This window comes from Mycteria americana, chromosome 10, assembly GCF_035582795.1.
Source record: "Mycteria americana isolate JAX WOST 10 ecotype Jacksonville Zoo and Gardens chromosome 10, USCA_MyAme_1.0, whole genome shotgun sequence".
NCBI lineage: Eukaryota > Metazoa > Chordata > Aves > Ciconiiformes > Ciconiidae > Mycteria > Mycteria americana.
This window is the reverse complement of record NC_134374.1, coordinates 23,829,657-23,846,325: the sequence shown is the minus strand read 5'-3', so window position 1 is coordinate 23,846,325 and position 16,669 is coordinate 23,829,657. Positions and strand designations below refer to the sequence as shown.

The 16,669-nt window shown below is 40.4% G+C and overlaps 1 protein-coding gene across 7 annotated transcripts in view; it reads right to left on the bottom strand.

The window, feature by feature from the left end:
• Positions 1-11,869: 11,869 nt before the first annotated feature.
• The window catches only part of HDX (highly divergent homeobox), a 48,893-nt gene continuing 44,093 nt past the window's right edge, over positions 11,870-16,669 (bottom strand). For all 7 annotated transcript variants that reach the window (XM_075513004.1, XM_075513008.1, XM_075513007.1 and 4 more), the window contains 3 exons: positions 16,354-16,437; positions 13,593-13,715; positions 11,870-12,519 (listed from right to left, as the gene is read on the bottom strand). In XM_075513004.1, the coding sequence (XP_075369119.1) occupies positions 12,394-12,519; positions 13,593-13,715; positions 16,354-16,437 (333 nt within the window). In that variant the 3' untranslated portion in view covers positions 11,870-12,393. The remainder of the gene's footprint in view (positions 12,520-13,592; positions 13,716-16,353; positions 16,438-16,669) is intronic.

Genomic DNA, 16,669 nt, shown 5'->3' with positions numbered 1-16,669 from the left:
GGTTAAAAGAAGGAGCCTGGCCCAAGGGTCTGTGCCAGCCAGGGAAAGGAGGGCTGGGCTCACTCAGGCTTCCTTGGTTAGGTTCGAAGCCTGCTGCTTGGCCGTCCAGATTTCACGTGAGGAGCGAATAACCTGATCCACAAACAAGAGCTGAACACGTTCATTTGTTTTATTCCTCTCAGATCAGTGTTGCTTCTTTGGCCAGCTCTGTAAAAATGCTGAAATTTTAAATAATGGTCCAAAAAGGGGATTATGTAGCTAGGAGAGTGTGGGCTGCTGAGAGAAGAGATTGCTGAGCTCAATATTTGGCAGAATTAAGAAAACCAGGAAAGACATGTGGGCATAAAGAAATAATTCAATATTAAGTTTCTGGCAGAATTCATTAGATCTGTTTATAGTTCAGATCACAGTGAGCCATTTACTTACTATTACTGGAAATAAGGTCTAAGGGATTTTGGTTGCAATGGTTTTGCAACTATTACAGAGTGAAAGAATTAACAGCATATTAAACCCAGGCAAATTAACCTGCCATCTTCGTTAGGCGTACCTGTAAGGCACGGCACACTGCTGTGCACAGCATCGGACGGCAAGTATCTGCTCGCAGGTGCCATTTCAAGGACTTGGCCATCCCGAGATGTGGCCTCCTGGTGCGGTTGCTTCTCTCCTGCTACAGGCTCCGTTCATCTTTGACGGGGGTATACTTGCTGGTTGTCTTTTAATTCACTTCAAATTCTCTTCTGTTCCAAGTGCTTCCATTGGGGTTTTGTTCTTCTCCCCCGCCCTTGATCTCCACCTCCTCTTTCTCATCTTTCACACTTTGTTCCATTTCTCCTTTCTTTCCCTCATTCAACCTATATTCCCTTTCCTTTTAGCCTTCACCACCTTTTTCCCCACCGGCCTTGCTCTCACCCCCTCTGTCCTCCCCAGGAGGGAGCCCTGGGAGCAGCCGCTGCTCCGGGCACGGGGCTGGTAGCTCATCTGCACCCGGGGCTACCCAGAAAACCAACGCCAGCCAGAGGGAGGAAAGATGCTCCTGGGGAAGAACCTGTACGTTAGCCTCACACCGGCATCACTTGTTAAATAACGAGGGGAAAGAAGCGCCCGTTACACAGCCATAGCCTTGGTTTTCTGAACCAAGTGGTCACCTGGAAAGAAGAGACAAGTCCACAGGAGACATAGCTACCACCACTTTCTAGACCGCTCCGGTTTGTAAGCCTCAGACCAGCAAGAAAGTTTTTAAAGAGGGCTTCAGCTCTTTGGAAGCAAACTTAGCTTAAGGAGAAAAGAAAACATCCTCTGATTTGAAATGAAGAAGCTGTTTTGGGAGGGTGCACACTCTCCCTGTTAATCCCCGGACCCGTCCCCGACCTGCAGAGAGGCTCAGCCCTGGCAGAGGCTCCACCGTGCACACAAGAAGTAACGACGCTACCACGCTTCCCTGCTGCAGGGATTTTTGTTTCTGGTTTGGAAGGGCACAGAGTAGCTCTGCCCTTGTATCGCTCCCTGCCCTGGCAGAGCTGAAAACCATCTACCACTGGTGAGGGACTGCGTGGGGATGCAAAGCCCGGCTGCTGCAGGGACAGAGGCATAAAAACACGGAGACACCAAGTAAATAGCAAATGCATGCTCTCTGCGTGCTGTATGTAGCATGTCAGAGGGGTTTGCTGGGCAATTATTTAATTAAGTGATAGGGGAGAAACAAGGAACCAGCAGAGCGGGGAGGAAGATCACCTTCTGTTTGATTCACGTGGACACGACAGATGAAATCCAGCGCGTCCCTGCAGAAAACAGGCGATGATGTTGTCTGAGACGGGGCTTTACACACAGCTCCTCCATTCACCCTGCGAGCCTGGTTCCCCCCGGGAACGGGCAGATGATACAGCTGGCCTCATGCCCAAAGAATAACACTGCAGTCTTGTTTTTAAGGCCTTCCAGACCAAAAGGCAGGGCTGGTTCAAGCAAGTGTCAGTACGTGATCCTCTCCTCTCCCCCATCACCGCAGCGTGAGGTCAGCTGTACCCAAAACCCTTCTGAAGAAAGAGGTGACAGACCATTAATTGAAAATCCACATTAAACAGAAAAGAGGAGGAGACGGTTGCGGGAAGATTGGGGCTACTGAGAAGTTTTCTTTCAAAAAAAATGTCAAATGAGCTTTTTTTTTAGTGCAAAATTTTACACAGTCCAAGATTATTCCAGATTTCCAGTGGAAAATACCCAAAAAACCAGATCCAATAGTAAATAAAGTCTGAAAATTTTCAAATCTCCCTGGCAGGAGAACAGAGCCTCCCCTTTCCTCCTCCTTTCTTCCCCACTAAAATAACACAAACAACTGCAAGTAAATAACCAGAAAACCCCTTTTCTTCTGCGTTTCTTTTTCCTTCCGTTATCATACCTTTGCAGCCGGAGTATGGAGACGGAGCGGCCGCCCCAGCTGCCCCGGCTTGCCGCACATCACCTCGTCTCTTGGAGCAGCTTTGGTAACCCCAAACCTAATTCCTTGTGGAAGAAAACAAAACCAGACTATGCGCCCAGCTGAGGATATTCCACCGCCGACAGGCGTTCAGGCCGTAGGGTCAGAGCAGGGGTGGTGCAGAGCGAAGTCCCGTACGGATGCCAAGTCCCTGGCACTGATCTCACCTAGGGCAGGGGCAGCCGGGACGGCGGCGGCAGGACCTGACCCAGCCGTCCTGCCTTCGCACCAGGCAGAAGAAGAGGGTGTGGGAAGGCTTTTTACTACTCCTGAGCAGTATTTGACATCCCGGCCAGAGGTTCAGTGTATCACTTTCTTCCAGAGCAACTCCCCAGTCCCCCTGGACCAGCCTCTTTCCTGGTGAAAAAACCTCCCTCTGGCCGAAGCCAACAGGTACGGAAGATTTTTAGACCTTTATACACCTCAGCAGGACTCCTCAGATGACTGCAGACAATATTGTATCTTCATTTCGACAGCATTTCTTTTACAGGCATTTCTTGTCGATACACCATGTTCAGCCAGGAGAGAATACAAAACTGCTGGAAGGCTCCACGTTGGGCTGCAAGTCCCTGGATGCTTCACTTTAATTTCTGGGAATAGTTTCCTTCAGGTTTGAACAGATCCAGGAAATTCTGTGTACCTGATACATAGCTTGTTCTTCGTTGGCTTAGCAAAAATACTAGTGTCGAGTCTCTTTAGATATTGTCCTGAAAATCCTACTTACTTATTACTTCTGCACAGCACTGAATTAACAAAAAACCAAACAATTTTACGACTGATCTGGTGACTTTAATGCACCGGTGCAGCTTTTGCAGATGATCATACCAAAGCTTAAAACCAAAGTCAGATCGGAAAGTATCATTAAGCATACAGAACTCCCCATCAAACCTTTCTGTCCTTTACACACACGCACGTTAGTGTAATTTTCATAACTAAAAGGGCAGGGTTAAGGCTGCACATTCAGTCTGATCTCAATCTCCTCATTACTGAATGCCAGATTCCTTATTTTAATATTAGATTTATTTTTCATGTAGATAAAAATAGTTGCTCATTCTGCAGTGTGCAGCATGGGGGCAGTTTAAGGCATTTTTCCCCCAGTTACTGGGGTTTTCGCCAGCAGGCAGCAATACAGCCACAGCCACCATCCCCGCTGGGGCTGGTTTTTCCCCAAAACATCCAAGTTCAGTGTCACCTTTGTTTGTTACTAAATTTGTCACTAAATCTTTAGCGTCAGACAGATTTACTTCCTCTTCATTTGTCTGCTTCTCTCGCTCGGGTTTTTTAACCTCCTCCTCTGCAGCCATCATTTCAGAAGTTGGATGCGGTCTTAGCTCCAAGTTTTGGATGAATTCGGTTGACTTCAGAGCACTGAGAATTTTATGAGTAGTCAGGTTGATGTGTATCTGCAGCTTAAGAGGAAAAGAGTCAGGTGAGCGCATGAGTGCCTATACAATACGTATGGATGTAGCTACACTGCCATCTGGCAGTGTTTGGGAACAAAAGCAGTCTCAGATAAAGCAACGATTTGGCTAAACCTTGCGTACGCGGCCTTGGCTCAAGCAGGAGCCTGGTCTGGACGTGCCGCTGGTCTCGTGCCGAGCCTGGAAGGGCAGCATCCACGCGCCAAAGCCGCTTTACATCGGATTTCCTGCAGCTATTTCTCTCTGGCTAGGCCTGGTCTTGAAATAATTTTAAATTCTTTCCCGTAGTCGTGGTACCACACCGGAGGCTCTTCGGGACAGCTGTGCTATTATTTTCATCACCTACATTTGCTCAAAAAGCAAACAGTAATCGGCACTGACAATTTTTTTGCCAGATTTCCATCGGCACGCCAAACGAATCGCTTGGATTGCCAGTTGAAGTCAGAAGCCACGGTATTTAGCGCTGGCGATTTTAAAGGTAATAGGTGCTAAGAAATGGTATCATGATTAACAGCAACGTAGAGAGCTCACATTTATCTGTGAAACAATTTTAAAAACCCCCACAACACAACACACTTGGGCATTAATGGTTCACCGGAATGAGTCGGAGCTGTTGTCAGCGTGGTACGTTAATTGCTTTCATTAGACATAAATTCATGGTATGGAAAGGGAGAACACTCCGGAAGTGCTTCCGGGACAGAGGGTTGCAAGTGCTGTATAGAACTCTGAAAAGCCTCTCCATAAAGTAATAACGAATTAATTTAAGCTTTTCCTAACTCGTTACAAGGCGTGCCTGGGGTAAATACAGCGTCTCTCTTACAGGCTGCCGCAAAGCTACACTAGAGGTCATGGTGTTTTCCCAATTTCTGTTTTGTTTTTATAAACGCAGAAAACCGTGTAAGCTGCTGAGAACTGTACGTTGGTAAAAATGAAGTATTTTCTTTTTGTTAAGCCCAGGCGCTGGACGGCAAACGGCTCTGCGGTCCAGCGTGAGGAAGCTACCGACTGCCCACCGTCCCCCAGCTGCGTTCAGCTTGCGCCTTGCTGCCATAAATGTTACTGCCTCTTCAGTTCTACCCAGGTAACTGGAAAATGGTTTTACTGCAGCAACTCCTACGGCCTCGTCACGCAGCGAGAACTGAAGAACCGGGGGAGCCGAAAGCGAACACGCCGGCACCGACACCGAGCCCTGACGCTGCCTTCCCTCTGGAGACTCTGAGCAGGACGGGGTTTTTACAAGACAATAATAAATACAGAAACGGAGAGCTTCATATAGGAAAAGGAGTTAGTTAACCTTTATTTCATTTCTCCATAGTCCCAAACTTGACAGACGTAGAAAAATATCCTTGAGTCTAGTAGACAAATTTACCAACGCTAAATAGCCCTTTACTCTGACCGTTTGGGCCATTCTAGATACATTTGTACAAGCATTACTTCAAATTTTTTTTTTTTTCCCCCCAATAAAAGGTTTTGCTAAACTATAAACAAGAAACTACAGAGGAAAAACTTGATCTACCAAAGCATGCATATGAAGGGATCTTCCAAAACTTTAAATAAAAAAAACTTAAAGCAAAACAACCTTGAGATGCATTTGGAGGAGAAAACAATTTAAAACAATTTGAGGAAAAAATAAGTAACTAAAGACAAGTCAAAGCAAATTCTGTAAACTATCTGTGGATAAGTTAAAACATCTATGGCACAACTTTTCACAAAAAAAAATTAAGGTGAAGACCACCATTTTATATAAAAATAGCTGAGCAGGCTTCTAAAGAAGGAAATAAGCATTTCTCATGATGACTCTGTTAATACAAGATATAAATACCCTTATATATACAGGAAAAAAAAATCAATACAAATGTATGGAATATTTCACTAGGCATCTGTCTTTCAAATAAGCCAAGAGCGTATGTCCTGGACCATCGTGGAGGTACTTCAGTTGAAGATTTGTAGTAGTTTCTTTGCTACACGTACTGATACAAATAATAAAAATGCAATATAAATATTGATTTTCACAGAGAAACTCAGTAATACACTCAGGTTACAAAGCTTAATGAATTGGCCCAGAAAGAAATGAGGCAAGTTTTAAGATAGTCAATTATCTTATCTTTCATAGGCTAAGGAAAACATCCAAGTTATACAATAATATTTAAACTTTCAGAATATTTTTTTTTAATCAAACCAATACCTTTAGTGAAACTAAAGCAGAAATTAACAAGGCAGAAGATTCATTATCTCTTCATAAATACAGCAGTTTGTCTATTTGCCAAGATCACTTAGAAATACCGTTATTATGGGCATTTTAATAAATTTCCAAGCCTAAAAGTTATCCGTTTTGCAAGGAGTTAAACTATAAACAATATTTCTATGGATGTATTTGACTAAATTTCAAAACTATGTAATCAATATATAGTAAAACATAAAAATGAGAGCAAATAAAATCTATTTTAGAAGAATTACATTAATATTTTAAGTGAAAATACCTTTTTAGATGCTAATATGATGATCGAGTTCAGTATACCTGTGCACATTACAAATATGCACACGTGTATTCATACACACTCAGTAATTCTAGAAATTATCATAGAAATAATTCCCATTGGAGAATAGAATTTTCCCCAAGACAATTCAGTGGATTTGCCAATGACTTTTTGAACTGTATTTCACCCATCTGAAGATAAAGTAGAAGCTCTTGTCTTCCAAGGTGTAGAAATCCTTCAGTTTATTGTCATTTTCCTGACCAAAACCCCGGGATCGTCACTTCTGCGACTCCCGTCTCTCATTCCCTCCCCAGCCCCAGGCTGCAGAGGCTTGTGCGTTGCCAACCTTCCCCTGGGCGTTTCAGAGAGATGTGATGGGGGAAATTACAGTGAAACTTGACTCAAAACATCGTCTCCATTTACATTTAAACCTTAGCTTGCTACTGATTCATTTTAATTTAACACTTGCTTACAGGCAAATCAAAATGGTTTCTACATGGTCTTTATACATATTGTTATGTGAAAAAAAAGAAACTATAGCTGAAATAAAAATATGAGGACATCTTTATGAACCGGTGTGTCTCAGAAAATGTAAAATCCTTTTCATTACATTGCTGAGACTCATTATTTGACTGTTTTTGCTGATAAATTAATCTATGATACATTGAGAAATGTTACAGCCATCATTTAGTACCGGAATAAAGGATAATATGCATTCCTGACGTAGCTGTACCAAAATAGCACAGCTAGCCCATTGACCCCATCATCCTTCAGTGTTAATAGAAATATTTTCCAGCATTAACATATGCTAATCTTTTCTCCCTAATGTCACATCTCTATTATTTCCTTGTCCATAGATTGTGTTTACATAAAAATAGTACTAAAATAAAAACCAAACGGAATGTCTCACACTCAACTAAAGAACAAGCACAAGATTGAAGGATGCGTGTTGGAAATAATTTATTGCCTATAAAACGTTAAAAAAAAAAAGTTTAAGTTCACATTTTCTGTGTGGTTTTAAAGGTGGTGTCACGTTTCAGAGGTAGTGTGTGTCAAATGTAATACAGAATTTGAAAAGAATTATTTACTTTGTTCAGTAATACAGTAAAATGTTCACCAGAACCAAAGCACGGATCTGAAACCACTTTCCTTACAGGAACATTCTTCAGCGTCTGTTTTATCGAAGAGGATTGCTCATTTGTTTAAAAACAACAACCACCACAAGCCCGAGTTTCTGCCCTGTTTGTGTCTGTCGTCTTCCGACCACAATGTCAGCTGCTGCCTTTCAGAGACAAATAAATACTCTTTAGTCAGAATAAAACCCTATTCTGCATGGAAAAAAACCCAATTTTGGAGTACTGCTTATTCTTTTTTTTTTTTTCTCATAACTTTTAAGATTTCCCATTTGGCCAATGCGCTAAAATATTAATTGGGTAGAGAAATCAAACACCATAAACCAGCTTCTGCTTTTTCTAATAACGAGCTGGAGTTTTCTCAGTAGCCATCCTCTGACTTTGATCAGGCATCTCGCAACCGAGCAACCTACTCAGCCTTACGACGATTTGGGGCAGAAAAGGCAGCATCTCGAAATGCAAGTTGAAGGTTAGACAGCGGCCAGTCCTTCGAACACGTGGAGCAGCCTCGTAGTTCAGTGGCTGGCCTGAAGGAGCTGGGCAGCGGGACTGGAGGTAGTAAAGCAAGCTTTTGGTTGTAACATTGCAAGTTACTAAATCTTCATGTTTCAGATATTCTGTGCTATTCCATTTATGCATATTATTGTCTTTCCTTACGCTATCAGTATCCTGAGACCAACAGTCAGCTACGACTAGAGTACCTAGGGAATAGTTAGTGCTGTGCATTAGTTTCTTTTTAGTATTACTAATACGGTAGTGCAATAGAGATCCCAAACTGGATAGCTGATCAACTTGAAGCAGTAATTTCCATTTCCACAATAAGGATGTTCATGATACTGTTAATTTGTCCTATCATTTCCACTGTATAACCACATAGAGATATAGCCGTCTCCGTTTGGTGAATGGACTTGACAAGCTACTCCCCAATTTAAGAAGATGAAGATGTAACCGGTACATTCTTTTTTTCACTCGGAGGACTGCAAAGCCCGCGATCTGCTTGTCATTTTCAGACTTTTTATTGCCTTAGCGAAAAAGAAATACTTGGAAAGATTAAAGTGCAGTGCTGCTTCAAGAACCAAGCACTCAAGAAAATTGACACTTGTGTGGTACATCTGTTCGTGTACTTTTAAATCTGCCAGAAATTCACCTATTAGAATATTTACTATTACTCACTCCTGTTAGACCTATACACTTGACAGAAGCATCATCTGCAGGGAAATGAAAGGAGGCATAGCTTCAGGAAACAGCTTTCTTGACTATAAGCAAGCTTGCTAGCATCAAAGTCTTTCATTGCTCCCTAAGGAGAGCAAGCGTCCTGTCTCTGGTTTAAAGCGTCTGTTCTGAACTACCTTTTTCCCCTTTGGTTTCTTCAGAAAGACGTACTTCATCATTCATGTGCCGACAGATGCATTAGGAATAAACAACGCCGGGGAAGTCATCTTTCACGGACAAAGCAAGCAAGAGCCTTCGCAGAAAGATGATAAAAACATCAATATGTGGCACTTCTGCTGTAGCGGTTATTTGGATTACAGAGCCAAACCACTGAAATAGCAACGGGGGCTTGCTTCTGTCATCGTAACACACCACAATATTAGCTTTATCTGTCATGGAAAGTCTATGCAAATGATGAACTAGCACTTACTGTGGGCTTTCATTATCATCCTATGAACAGAGGAAATAACCATAAACCAAATCCTAACGTGCCATCGGCCCAGAGCGCCATCCCCACCGTTTCCATCATGGGAAGAACTTTCAGAATTTCACCTGGAAACAAGCGTCCTGGTGGCTGTGCATCAGGATGCGATGCCTGTCAGTAAGATGCTTGTCAGTACAATTACTAAGACAAAGCTGGAAAGGAATACGCCCAATTCTCTCATACTGTTCTAAGGTCCGGCTGAACAAGTTACACGGATCAGGATGCAATCTGCAAACTCGATTAGCACGTTACGTTGCCTGTCAGGGACACAAGCAAACCAAAAAAACCCCTAAATTACAAAGCACGTGTGCGGTGCTAGTCTGAAGTGCGATACTTGGATATGTCTTTTCCTCACTCTCAAGGATGGTTAAGTGTTACGTTACAGGACCTCATAAGCTGCTCTTCAGCCACTGTACTGCAGAACTGTTGTTGCTGCAATGATTTAAAATACCAGTAATGGTAATACATAATTAAAATTTTTGTTTTACACATGGCAGGAAATATACAGTGATACTGAAAAGAAAACCCCTGCAGAACAGCTGTACAGTATTATCCTATATAGCATTTTGTTATACAGGACTATCATTTATACTCTTTCTTCCTGAATATCCTGTAATATTGTCAAGTGTTTCAGGGTATGAAAACATGACTACTTCACTATGTTTTGTCTTGTCACCCTACAAGAGGAAAGGGCCAAAGAACAACATGCCCACAGGGATGACGTGGGCGTTGACTGCAGCTTGAGTTTCAGCTGCACATCCTAAAGAGGATTCCAGCTTCCTTGAGAAAAGGGACTTACATAATTGCTTGAATTTGTAGTAGTTCGTTCAAAATTTAATTCCTTCGGTTTGTTAGCATGTGAAATAGAAGCAAGACATAGCAAAATATGAATCATCAATGAAAGCTTTTCTTGTATAAAGGTGGATGACTTAATTGACCATGAGATTAAGAACTCTCATTAAGAGTATCCTGCCTTTTGTCACGGGAATTTAAGTGGAAGCAGCAGGAAAATAGGGTCCAAATAGTGGCAAATCACAGTACTATTTTTTTTTTTTATTTCAGCAAAGCTCACAGAAAACAAGAGGTTTCATTGTCAGTGGCACAAGTTTCCTATCTAGAGAGAACAGTAATAGAAAGCATTGTTAAGCCAGTATAGAAAACCCTTTATAAATGATTTTTTCAGAGTGAGCGGAATTACAGTTGAGCTCTATCTTACATTTGAAGGCTAGTACTGTGATCTTTGCTCACAAACCTTCATTCATTTTAGATTGGTGCTCGTTTCAACAGGCATGTAAAATACGGCTCCTCCTTTGAGTAAGGCTACAAGGACGTGTCTGCCAGCCAGGATGCGACATTTCAGCTCAGGCAGCAAAAGGATGAGTAACCTACCACTTACCTCCTGGTTACACAGAGTGCCTTCCCTCTCTCCTGGGATTCTACTCTGAGTTTTAATGCCTAAACTCAAATACAGGCCCAACAGCTTGCTTTTGCAGGGTTTTGCAGAATAGATGGTAAGAGGTCTTTTGGGAACTAACTGAATTGTATAGCAGCCAGAACTGTGAAACTGTTTTGTCTTGTTTTTTAAAACAGCTTTTAAAACTGCTACTATCCTTTATGCAGCTGGCATTTAACAATATTGTTAAAAGTTCCCCATGCCCAAGGACAACACAGAGACAGAAAAAAACCTGAAAGAACAGAGCTCACTACCGATAATAAAAAAATAAGCTGTAGAAGTGATTAGGGAAGAAGAGACCAGACTGAGAAAAAACTAAAAATCGTGAATTAATCCCAGTATTAAAGAAAAAAAAAAAAAAAGGTGTTATTTCCCCAACATTTTCCCCAATATTATTTCCCCAAGCTTTTCTGAGCCACACCTTGTACCTCCCACTGAAATTAAGGGGATTACTTACTGTACCACATGAATAAGGATTCAGCAGAGTAAATTATTATTTGGAAAGATCAGGCTTTTTACCAGACTGTGAAGGTTATCTGTTTCAAAAATGCTTGCTGAGGAATATTCAGATTAGAAGTTACAGAGCATCAACGATATGGGCATGCACCTACACGCCCACTAAATTTATCTGAATGTGTCTGCACATCCATTTAATCAGATAAGTAAAGGGATTCAATGTCAATGACAGCTGGGAAAGAAGAAATTAATTTCAGCCACTGCCTGCAATCAAGCTCACAGTTTAGAAATGGCACCTGGCAGTTGCCATAAAATTCATCAGACAGGGCTACTTCAAAAACAGGTCACACTTAGAAGATCTGCAAAACTCAATTCCAAACACTCAAATACCTTTCAGGACGCAGTGACAGCTGTGGATTTATGACAGTGTCTTGATAAAACGGAGCAAAGTTTGTGGAAAAATATATAACCAATACTTAAAACAATGAACAGAACTTTAGCATTCAGACTTTGACAAATAAAAACTGGAACTACATTCATAAAACCCTAAATAGTAGTGTAAACATCTAATCCCATTGCTACAGTGAGAGTATCAGAAAGTCGCGTTCTGCAGCTATCAGGTTTCCCATATCCATCTAATTTGTTACAACACTTATGACTGCTTCTTTACATTAATAATTTATTGACAATAATTCATTTTTTTCTGTTAGCCTTTCGAAGTTTTTTCAGCTATTTTGGTCAGAAAATGGAAGATTCAACAATCTGAAGTCACACAATGAAAAAGACTTTAGTTTAATTTCAGATTTTCAAAAGGGTTCAAGCACAACTCATAAAAAGCCCGTTATTCTATTTGGATCCCCAATTTTTAGTCCACCTACCTGAGTAAAAATGGGGAAAAAAATAATAAACAGGACTGGTGCACAAGCAACTTTGAAGAATTAGCTGTCTGTATAACAGGACATTTGTTTTCCATTCTTGGATCCCTGCTCAAAAACACTTTGCTACAGAGCAAGGGTTATTCTGGAAAGTCAGAAGTTATCCTAATCAAGGCAAAACTGCTAAAAGTGAAACCTTTCCTCACACAGTTCTTTCATTTACCAAAAACAACATTCGAAATTCCTTGACGCTGCAACCTGTAGCCATGAGATACTACAGTCATCCTTCAGGAAGGTCTACTTCACCTTGGGCTTTCTGTTTTGGACTGAAGAACACTGGATAGCAAAATGCCGTTCTCTTGAAACCTACACGTTACGCAGGGTTTCTCTTTTGTCAATTAAAAAAAATAAATCACAAACTGTCTGAGGCATTTTTCTCTGATAAAGACGACAAGCTGAATGAGGTATCATCAGGCTCTGGGGATGCATGATTGAAATCCATTTCTTCTAGTTCAGGAGGTAAGTCTGAGAGCAGTGCCTGTAAGTAAAAAAATATTGCAATACAGTATTAGGTATGTGTTTTATGTCAGCATTAAATGTCTCTTAAATATGTAGTGAAAAAACTTTGTTGAACTTTTTGGTCAGTGTTGATATTGGATGGGTAAAAAAAAAAGTCAGTATTGCTAGATACTGAAAGAAAAAACACTGTTGTAAGATGACATAGCTTATAACAACAATCCCAGAAGTTACTTAAGTTATTGTGGAAAGAGCTCAAAATAATTTTTTTTTCCCCCCTAACTGGACGAAACCAGATTATTTATATTAATTTATTTTATTCATATATTTTTAACATGCAAAAGCTTTAAAACATATATAAACATGCTATACTGTGATCATGCAGGCGATAGAACTAGATGCTGCATACAAGATCATAACTGTTACAGATTATTGTTATTGTTATTATTATTGTCAACTGTTATTGATTTATCTCAAAGACTTCAAGTTTACTTCTCTTTATATTCAGTTCACATGGTTTTATGAAAAAATTATGGAAAACAACCATAAGCCATTTATTTTGGATGTAAAAGTGTTCCAAGTTTCTTTCTCGCAAGTTACAGTTTCTATTTTTACACCTGAAAAACTGCAGATTGTAAAGGCAAAAGGCAAAAAATAAAAGCAACAAAATCTCTTCCTAAATAAAGCACAGACAAGACATGACCCTACCAAGCATTAAAAGAAGTGCTATGTGTTAAATGCGGTGCAGTAAAACTGAAGAAGCCTGGCTTTTTTTCCTACATCTCGCATCTTAGATCTCACAACAGACAAATCCCAGTCCCGCAGTGCACCCTGGTGCACTGGTTGTCCCTTTTACAAAGTCACACTTTGTGACTGTTTGTGTCCCGAAACCAGGACAGTCTATGTCATTGCTTGAGTAGATTGCAAGATCTTTCTTTTGTTTTAAGTTCAGCTTTTCTTTGTCCGTAAGATGTTCAGCACAACGCTGCCCTAATCATAATTTGAGCCTCTGGACACCATGAAATAAAACCAAGGGAGTGACAGAACACAAAATGACAAACACTTTCTGTTTTTAAAACCTACTTCAAGACTTACCTGCTGCTGTTCTTTATCATCTGATTTAATAGCAAGTATCAAACTCCGAGTAAATGTCTGTAGTTCAAAATACTTCTGTTTGTGATTCTCCAACTCATTCTCAATGAATCTGACTTCTTCATTCTGTGGGGAAAAATTACATAAAGTTCTGGAAATAATATGTAGTACTGCATCTTTTTAATGACCCCTAAACTTACTTATGTTAAAACTGAATGTTTTTAGTGAAAATGAGTGAAAATGTGTTTATTATGATTCCTGCCAAAAAACAGTATTAAGTACAGCCCAAAGTTCTAAATTATAGAATTACAGAACCATGCACGTAGACTTTGGATACAGACAGAAGTTTCTGATGAACGACCAGTAGCGTCATATTAAACCCGGAAACGCGTACACCATTTCATTTCTCATTATCCTCCACAAGAGACATGTGATAGCCAACCACATTACATGCAGACAAGGCATTTCAGAATTACTATCATTAAAGCATTAATGACTTGGGCCAAAGTTGACATGAACCTTTTAAAGAAGCACTGCTTTTTATTTTGTAAGGATGACCTCTAATTCCATTTTAAAATAAAGAAAAACAAAGCCCAGGTCTCTTCCTGGAAGAAGTGATCTTGAAAAGGCAGGCTGACTGTGAGAAGAGACAGCAACTAAATTCCATTACTACAGCAAGAGACTTGACACAAAGACCAGGGAAACCAACTGGAAAATTCCTCAAAGCTACCACAAATTAAAATATAGCATCCTCTAGTGAAGCCGAGTTTGACATGTATCATGAAGCGTCAGCTCACCAACCTCCCCAAGATCTCTCACGTTACAGAATAAATACGAATATATTCACAAAATGGAGAAATATCAATAATGTCCATGCTGTGGCTAAAAAGGCATTTTTACAACCTTTGCATAAATATGTGTTCCTATACTTGCAAATCACTTAATATAAAAATAACAAACTTCTTAATTAAAAATTCAGATTTGATAAGTACTTCAGTTTATTCCAAATATCTCTTCTCCTTCAAACTTACCAACTGATTGGTATGCATGATCAAAACGCTAAATCTGTTGATCAGTGTAGAGCTAAAATTAATTTTCTCTGATTATTTACCTTTGCAAAGATCATGTAACCTAAATAAAACAGTTCACTTTTCAAGATCAAAGTCTTTGTGCATTTCTGCAAAAGGTGTCTGCATACTAGCACCAAACGTACATCCACCGTAAAATAATTATGAAAAAAGTACGCAGAGAGAAATTGTTAGCCATGCACAATACACACAGAAAGGAAGCATTTAGGTTCACAGATAATTCATGGTAAGTGTTGCATTTACCGAGGGATATCGGAGGCAAGAAAAAACCCACCCTTGCTTATGCAACCATATGATTAATTAGGTTGCAGTTTTGCATACAAAATGTTCCTCAATGGCTGGTTTTGGTGGCAGCAAATAATTACATAAGCAAATTTCAATAGTGAACTTATAAGCTGACATTTTGTTTTAATGATTAAAATGTATTTTTTTTAATAACATAGAACTATGCTCTGATATGCATGCTTACATTTGCTAGACTGGCTGTAGTTCAACTTCAGTTGACAGGAAAAGGTGAGACTACGTGATGAACTGGAAGGTTTGTAACAAGCCCTTAAAAATGGTGGTTGTTTTTGTTTTTACCAGAAAATTCGTATTTCTTCAGTCAAAACATTGCTTACAGTATCGTTTCAGGCTATAACAGCTCTGAGAATGAGAGAAATATTGGGGCTGCAATTTTGAGGCTTTCATAAGAAAATAAGCTGAATGCATTTCTTCCAGATGGAAACTTAGAAGTTGCCTATTTAGCAATGGATTTTGCCCAGCCAAAGAAGGAATTCAGATTTACGCAGAAAACACATAGGCACAAAGACTAATCACTAATGTCAAACAACAAACCAACAAACAAGGTTCTGTAGGGCATGCTGTCACAACAAGCCTTTCACTGTGGTGACAGGTGACATTAAGAAAAGGTCATTCCCTCTCCATATTCATTCTCCACTGCCCTTACCAGGAAAACACTGCTTGAAGGAGTAATTTTTGTTCTGAAAAGATGATCTATTCATTATTTTGGTAATTCAGTATCATTAGTAGAACATACCTCTTCTCTAAGTAAAAAAAATCAGCTACATACGTAAAAACATGCTCAATATACAACACAGAACTGTGGCAACTCTTACGAGAGCAGTAAGACACGCGTAGCCTTTACCATTTGGCAGAAGACAGCAGCTGTCAGGTATCCAACTGCTTTTCCTCCCTCCCACAACTCCTGCTTCCAGACGTGTTCTGCACTACATTGTGAGAATGACTTCTTCTCAGATCCCCCTGTTTTATTAGAGGATTCCAGCTGTTATGCCCTTTTCCAGAGCTGGCAGCATCACACTGCATGTAAAAATGTGCCGTAACATGCCAAAGAACAATTCTCCCACAAAAAGAAAGTTTTGGTTTAGAGGCTAAATAAATTGCTTTGTTTGGGACACGTGGTGGGAGCTGCAGATGGCTACAGCTAGAGTAATGTAACTGCTCTGTAGAAATGGCGTTTTTCCTGCCTCCCTCTGGGTTGAAATACAGGTAAATGGGATGAGGAGACGTGACTGAGGGGATGATGTGCAGTACCACGATAAGAGCAGAGGAGTCCAAGGCTCCCACATGCCTTCACTGAATTCCTTACAGATACACCCGTCTGAACCTTCTGTGAAGGACTATCCTGCTTAACATTTCATAGTCTAATTACTCACCTTATAATCCAAAAGAGAACTCATTTGATCCACTTCAGAATTACTTATCATATCACTTTCTTCATCATCTATAATTTCTATTTTCTGAAACAGAAGTAGACGGTTCATTCCAAATATTCGAATGCATAAATTAGCCAAACAAACAACAATCCGTATCTCAAACTGCCATGACAGGATGAAGGTAACAGGACCTTTTGCTTGCTCAAGAGAAATTCTGAATTGTGGAGCCCCCATTAGATGGCAATCATGCACCTCAGCCGCAAGATCCAGGAAGAATCCAAATTGAAACTGCCCGTACTCAGAGCTGCTGCCATGG